General features: G+C 42.3%; 2 protein-coding genes across 8 annotated transcripts; one reads left to right on the forward strand and one right to left on the reverse strand.

The window, feature by feature from the left end:
• Nucleotides 1-1,023: 1,023 nt before the first annotated feature.
• drd7 (dopamine receptor D7) lies at nucleotides 1,024-2,379 on the forward strand (the record flags this gene model as incomplete). The annotated part of the gene is made up of 1 exon (XM_083673254.1): nucleotides 1,024-2,379. The coding sequence occupies one exon, from the start codon at nucleotides 1,024-1,026 to the stop codon at nucleotides 2,377-2,379; it is 1,356 nt and encodes a 451-aa protein (XP_083529380.1).
• Nucleotides 2,380-3,296: 917 nt separating this feature from the next.
• Nucleotides 3,297-6,495, reverse strand: cyb561a3a (cytochrome b561 family, member A3a). 7 transcript variants are annotated; one of them, XM_083674152.1, is made up of 7 exons: nucleotides 6,335-6,495; nucleotides 6,003-6,137; nucleotides 5,050-5,254; nucleotides 4,337-4,545; nucleotides 4,057-4,211; nucleotides 3,730-3,898; nucleotides 3,297-3,556 (listed from the first exon to the last, which is right to left on the reverse strand). In XM_083674152.1, the coding sequence occupies exons 2-7, from the start codon at nucleotides 6,135-6,137 to the stop codon at nucleotides 3,533-3,535; spliced, it is 897 nt and encodes a 298-aa protein (XP_083530278.1). In that variant the 5' UTR covers nucleotides 6,335-6,495; the 3' UTR covers nucleotides 3,297-3,532. The 7 variants fall into 7 exon arrangements, with proteins under 7 accessions (XP_083530278.1, XP_083530276.1, XP_083530282.1 ...); XM_083674150.1 differs by having other exon boundaries at nucleotides 6,003-6,152; XM_083674156.1 differs by having other exon boundaries at nucleotides 6,003-6,096; nucleotides 6,335-6,457.
• Nucleotides 6,496-6,734: the final 239 nt, after the last annotated feature.

The following is a 6,734-nucleotide window of genomic DNA, read 5'->3' on the forward strand; positions in this document are numbered from 1 at the left end:
ATAAGCGCTAGATGTCAGACAATTATTGGTATCCCAGACTAGACTGCGGTGGCAACTTTACTTGGGGCACTAGCCCTTGGTAAATGTTGAATGGCATTTAGGCATCTTTAAAAAGTAAATATGAGTCGATTAACTTGCACATTTTCAAAAGAAACGTGGCACATTTTAGTGCCTATAATGACCACGTCATGAAACCGCTATGCGCACAACTGCGAATTAAATCGGTTTTACGTGCACTTGATCATCTTGATGGTAATCTGCTGCCACCTTGCGCGAATAAAGTAGCTCTGTTTATGTCAAATGGGTCTCTGCAAACACATCATGTCACAGTCACACCATAGATATCGCCTTGACATTGGAGACCATTAACAAACCCCCTTCAAAATGTTGAACATAGGCTAAACTACTTTACTTTGTATGCATGCTTAATAGGCCTACATAGATTAACTCTATTTCCCACATGAAGATGTTGTCTATAGCTCACCAGCTTGCAGTATCTGTCAACTGGAATAAATCCTTATGAATGTTCATAAATTCTTATTGAAAGTAAAGTGTCAGAGACATAAAAGGGAGCGAATGTAGTGTCAGTTTGTGTGTGTGTGTGTGTGTGTGTGTGTGTGTGTGTGTGTGTGTGTTTGTGTGTGTGAGTAGGGGGGGGTTCTCTCCATCTCTTCCCTCCACACCGTCCCCTCCGAGTTTTGCCTCCTCTCTCCACCCGCCAGTCAGCTCATTAGTGGTGCATGCTCTGCTCTACCTCCTTCCTGCTGTGTGGAAATGAACAGATTGATATGTGAGCAGTGGTCGACAGAGAAGATAAAGAGCAGGAGCCAGTGCAAAAAAGAGTCTCATTAGAGGACACCTATGGAGAGCTGTCTGAAATCTCATGGACACAAGGACACATCATCTATTCACTTTGAAACTATTTTGAGACATTGCCAAAGGGATATACTGTAGTCTGCCTTGAGGAGTTGTCTTGGAATACTTGGAGTCACACAGTTAAAGAAAGAAAGACAAATCCGGAACATGGGCAACGCCACTGAGAGCAGAGTTCCAGGGCTTGTGACTCGTTCTCTGACTGCCTGTCTGCTCGCCCTTTTTGTCTTCAGCACTTTTCTGGGAAACGCCTTGGTGTGCGCTGCTGTTGTCAGGTTCCGCCACTTGCGATCCAAGGTGGCATATGTGTTTGTGATGTCTCTGGCTGTGTCCGATCTATTTGTGGCCACACTAGTCATGCCATGGAGGGCTGTTACCGAGGTGGCAGGATTCTGGCCATTTGGAAGCTTCTGTGAGGTATGGGTAGCCTTCGACATTATGTGTTCCACCGCCTCCATTCTAAACCTGTGTATCATCAGTGTGGATCGTTACTGGGCCATCGCCAACCCCTTCAACTATGAACAGAAGATGACATGCCAAGCAGCTTTGATCATGATTGCTGTTGCATGGACTCTCTCCATTCTCATTTCATTTATTCCTGTGCAGCTCAACTGGCACAAAGCCCAGGGCATTCCGTTGGATCTCAGAACTACAGAGTCAGTAAAACGGTGTGACACTAGTCTGAATCGCACCTACGCCATCACCTCCTCTCTGATTAGCTTCTACATACCGGTTGCCATCATGATTGTCACCTACACACGAATCTTCTTCATTGTTCAGAAACAAATCAGGCGGATTTCCACACAGGAGTGCACAGTCTGCCACGCCCAGAGCTGCCAGGGTTGCAGTCAAGTACCTGAAAACAGGCTGAAAACCTCCTTGAAGAAGGAGACAATAGTTCTCAAGACTCTCACCATAATCATGGGAGCCTTTGTCTGCTGTTGGCTCCCATTTTTCATTCTAAACTGTATGGTCCCCTTCTGTAACCCTGGCCTCCACCACTCTAACCAGCTCACCTGTGTCAGCGAGACAACTTTTGATGTGTTTGTGTGGTTTGGCTGGGCCAACTCCACTCTGAACCCTGTGGTGTATGCCGCCTTCAATGCAGATTTCCGCAGGGCATTCTCTGTGCTTCTGGGATGTGAGGGGTTGTGCTCTAGAACCAGGGTGGAGACAGTGAACTTCAGCAACGAGCTGGTGTCCTATCACCACGATACCACCAACCCTCAAGATCCCCAAAACGTCAGCCAACCTTATCTGCTCCCGCATGCTGTGAGGGAGTCCAATGACAAAGACGTGTGCTTTGACGCTGTATCTGAGATGGTAGAGGTCAAAGGTGAGAACAAACTTGGGTACCTGCTCACTGACAGCCTGCTTTTTTTAAATCATGAGACAGAGCTTTCACTTGACAAAATCACACCATTCACACCAGCGCTAACTCCACCATGCATGGCTCATGTGACTCACAACCCAAAAGTGATCTCTAATGTATCTGGGATACTGTGAAAATATATTGGAATAAATCAACTCCAGGATCTATGTATCTGTCTTTGACTGCATATTCTTACATACCTCAGTAGGTTGCATAGCAGTTAACCTCAAGTAAGATGATATATGTATGATTAATTGTTTAGAGGCAGATGAGACAAGGAGATTTATCTGAGACACCCTAAAGTTTTAATTTTGTGATAAGAGTGAGGTCAATTAAACTAACAGTATAAAAAAGTAATTCCTGCAGAATTCTGAGTTTTTTGTTGTTGTTGTTTCACAAAGAAACCTCTATGATGGATTTTATAATCTTTTTTCATTCGATTTTTTCGGGTGAGATGAAAGGACCAGCACCGGCCCTGGAGAGAGTCCTAAACATGCCTGCCCCTATGTGAGATCCCTGATACTAAGGGGAGTCGTTCTTGACAGAATCTTTTATGTGGAATTCAGATGACTTATTCATCAAAGTGCATTTTAACTAGGCTGTTGAAAACCGCCACTATAAAGAATCCTTCAATGGTGAGGCAGGGAGAGAGTTGACATTCTCTTCTTCTTTGTGGGTTCCAATACCCTGTGGTGAGTACAACTCTGAAAATATAAAAACGTATAGCTGAAAAATCAAAGGAAAGGCCCAAAACATGTCCATAATAATCACATACGTCCAAAGGTCTTCATCTAGTTTACCTAGGTTCTCTGATGTTACTGTAATTGATTTATTCAGAGAACGTATAGTAATGCATAAATGCCTAAATCAACTGTTTAGTAAATGCTACTGAATTAAGGCTGTTTGCCGTGTCTAATACATTACAGAACACTCCTCACTGTTACCTCAGGGGCTTGGTGTAATGGCTGGGAGTTACGAGTGAGTATGCAATCAGTTCCATGCACACAAGGCATCACAAATACATACTGAATTGCAGTAACACACCTTTGGTTCATCAATATTTATTCTTTGGTGAAAAAACAAGGCACATCTGTAAAATATAATCTTCAATAAATAACAAAATCATGACGAGACAGAGATAATTTCTTACAAAACTGTCCTGACAGTTGGCTAGTATATTAAACATTGTTTGATTTTGGCAACTAGTGACACATGAATCAACAGTTACAGTCGAGTGCAGAGTGCTATAGAGCTGAGAGCAGTTTTGATGCCTCTTCGTTTTTCTCATTAGTTGTCCTCTTGAGACAAGGGCTGCGGAAAAGTTACAGTAGAAGTTAAAATAAAGTACATTAGATACATTAGATAAAGTACATCTCCATTTCAATCAGCAATGTTGATACTACAATTAGAGCCCAACCTGCATAGATAGACTAGGGGAGAATCTATATCTGGCTGTTACACCTCATTTTAATCACTGTTCTCACCCTGTAGGTTGTCTCCTCATTCATAGGCTCTGGCCGCTGCCATTGGTGATTGGAGAGAATTTTCAGGACAACCAATCCAAAGGCTACGATCAAGACTCCTAACGAGTTGCCAAGCCATGCCTCTGGTGGCAGCTTGGAGTATGGCTGCGTCACATTGGTACTTCCATTTCTGGATAAAGAATCAAAACAATTTTAATGCATACAACAACAACAAAATCACAAACAACAAATCTTCAATATCAGACAGAAATGTTGACTTTTTGAGCAGAATTTCAGCTCAAACAATAAAAACGGCAGTAAGTGTGTTAAAAAAATAAACCCACTTACAATACAAAGAATAGCTTCTCGTTGATCCCGGAGATGCAGGACACAATGCTCAGTATCAGAATGCTGGCTCCCAACCACACATGAACAGGTTTCAACAGTTTGCGGAATGATATCGGAGACCAGGGCAGGAGGAAACCAGCAAGGCCCACCACCCACTGACCGAGCAAAGGTTAACAATCAACAATTCCCTCACAGACACAACAAAACAATATAGCCCGACTGACAATAAACAATGAGATTAAGAGAATACAGTTTTAACATGTGACTTGGCGTACTACACCTGAGTTGTAAAGGCTGCTGTAGTGAAAATTCCAATCCAACTGTGCAAGGAGTAAAGGTTGGGAATGTTATTGGTGTTATGGAAGTCGAACACTGCACAGAGCCCCAGGACAGAGAGCACCAGTGCCAGGAGCATAATCCCAGCGTGCAACACCTTCCAGGGCAGTTTATTCTGCCCCCAGGTGAGGGGAACGCGATACAGCACAGCTCCTATAGTTAGATAGAAAAGACAGTCAAGAATAGGGTTTAGTATCCTGTGAAAACCATCACAGCACGAGACAGAAACTTTGGTAACACTTTACTTTAGTGAACATATTACTCATTTGTAGCTTATAAGTGTTTGCTTTCTACCTAGCCCCTCAACACACTCCTACACACACCCACACAACAACGTTACTGGTGGCAAGTTGGCCTTGAGGTTAGGGAGGCTAACCAGTTCACCCAAGGTCACCCAGATATGAGCCAGTGAATAAGAAAACACTGAATAAATACCTAATTAATGGCTAGTAAGACACCACAATTGCCAATTAGCTGCTTCTTATAAAGGTATAAGCTACAAGTTAGAGCCTTATAAGTGTTCCCCATACGAAAGTGTTACTGAAACTTGAATTATAAGATGTCATTTTTCACTTTAATGATGATGATGCAAATTCATTGTGGCAACAAAGAGGATAAGTGAAACCACTCGTGACACAACTGACTAATGCCACTCACCGTTTCCATAGAGCACCACCAGACCTGTCACCATGAGAACTGGGTGCCAGTTGAACTGAAGGCCTGAGCCATCCCAGGCAAAGCCACCACGCCACTTGGAGTTCCAGTAGGAGACCAACACCACACATGCTATCCCCAGGCACAGGCACAGCATGTAGCACACGTAGAAGGACACAATGGATTTCATCCTGGGCAAACCTGCAAGCTACAGTATAGTGTTTGAACAGATGAGAGACACATGGCAAAGTGGTCAGACTGAATTGCATGACTACATCCCAACTGATGAGAATAGATTTCTTGGTGTATGAAAAGAAATTTGCTTTTTTAAACAAGGAAGTTACACAATTATTGACAGACAAGATGGTGATCATGTGAATGGGTTAATTAAAGCTGCTAAATAGGAATCTGTCTCCATCCAGTCTGTCTACCATCGTCAGCCTTCGAGTTACCAAAAGGAAAAAAACAAAACATTTACTGTACTGCACACGTTATGCACGGAAATGCAGGAGCAGATTGCATTTTTACTAATATTGTAATAGTGTAGCTTTTCCGTTTCTTGACTCATATAATACCAAACCACAATGTCCTTGTATGAGGACAAATGTACAGAAAATAAGGAATAGTTGTAGGTTTTAGGTTTAGGTTTAATAAACACACTGGTCTTATTAATCGTAACTTCAGGTGCTGTTCAATCAAAACAGGTTACATCACCCTTACTGCATTTTACTGCAAAACTTGGTTAGTTCAAAAGTAAATACACTAATATCCTAGAGCATGGACTTACATTCACAGCTCACTGTAAAAACTGCCTGCAGTCCTCTTCTCAGGATTAGATCAATTTGACAGAGATTATGTTCCACTCTTGTCTCTAAGACTGCTTGAAACAATACCAAATGGTTTCTGACCTAAATCTGGTTTCGGGAACTTTATTTTTAATCTATAAGTCTACTCACAATGGTATTTGATTTCAGTTCTTCTTTCACGGTGTCAACTCGTTTCTCACTTCCACATTCCACTGTTTTCAGTTGTCTCAGAAGTAGGTAGTCACTGGGTGAACAGGTGGGAGATGGGGGGGGAACCCAGTGCATCTGCTTGGGTGAAGTCTAAGAAAGTGTCCATACAATAGATGCTACACTTTAAAAAGCCTCGCCTGCTTATCCATATATCAATAAATAACACGTGAGAAGTCACAAGCGCAGCCTCAATTTGGATGACCCTTCTTGGTAGCATTTGAGTCCAGCCAAACTTCAAGCAGTTTTATCGGAGTTTTACACCAGCTACTTACCTTACTTTAGCAACAAAATGTCCATATATGTACACAGAGATGATATAAGTTATATCAGGGAATGGTGTACAATTCAGCAATATAATGACGTTCAAAAGCTCAAAAGTTTTGATGTTGTCGACTGTTTACCCAACTTGACGTTTCCTTATTGACCGTGCAAGGCATAGTGGGAAATGTAGTGTACACTCAGTCATAATAGACAAAAAGAGCTCCTTAATTCCCCATTCATCATCTTAAATGGATGTCCATAGTGCTCAAGAGTAGCCTGTGCATGCTGCATATACAATTATTTTGAAATCTTCTCAAATTATTTTTCTGAATCGTGTTCCAGTGATTGCGATCTGGGATGTATTGTGTAAGATAGTAGCACCCCCTTGTGACCAATACCCAGTAGTCCCTC

Source organism: Argentina silus (assembly GCF_951799395.1).
Source record: "Argentina silus genome assembly, chromosome: 7".
NCBI lineage: Eukaryota > Metazoa > Chordata > Actinopteri > Argentiniformes > Argentinidae > Argentina > Argentina silus.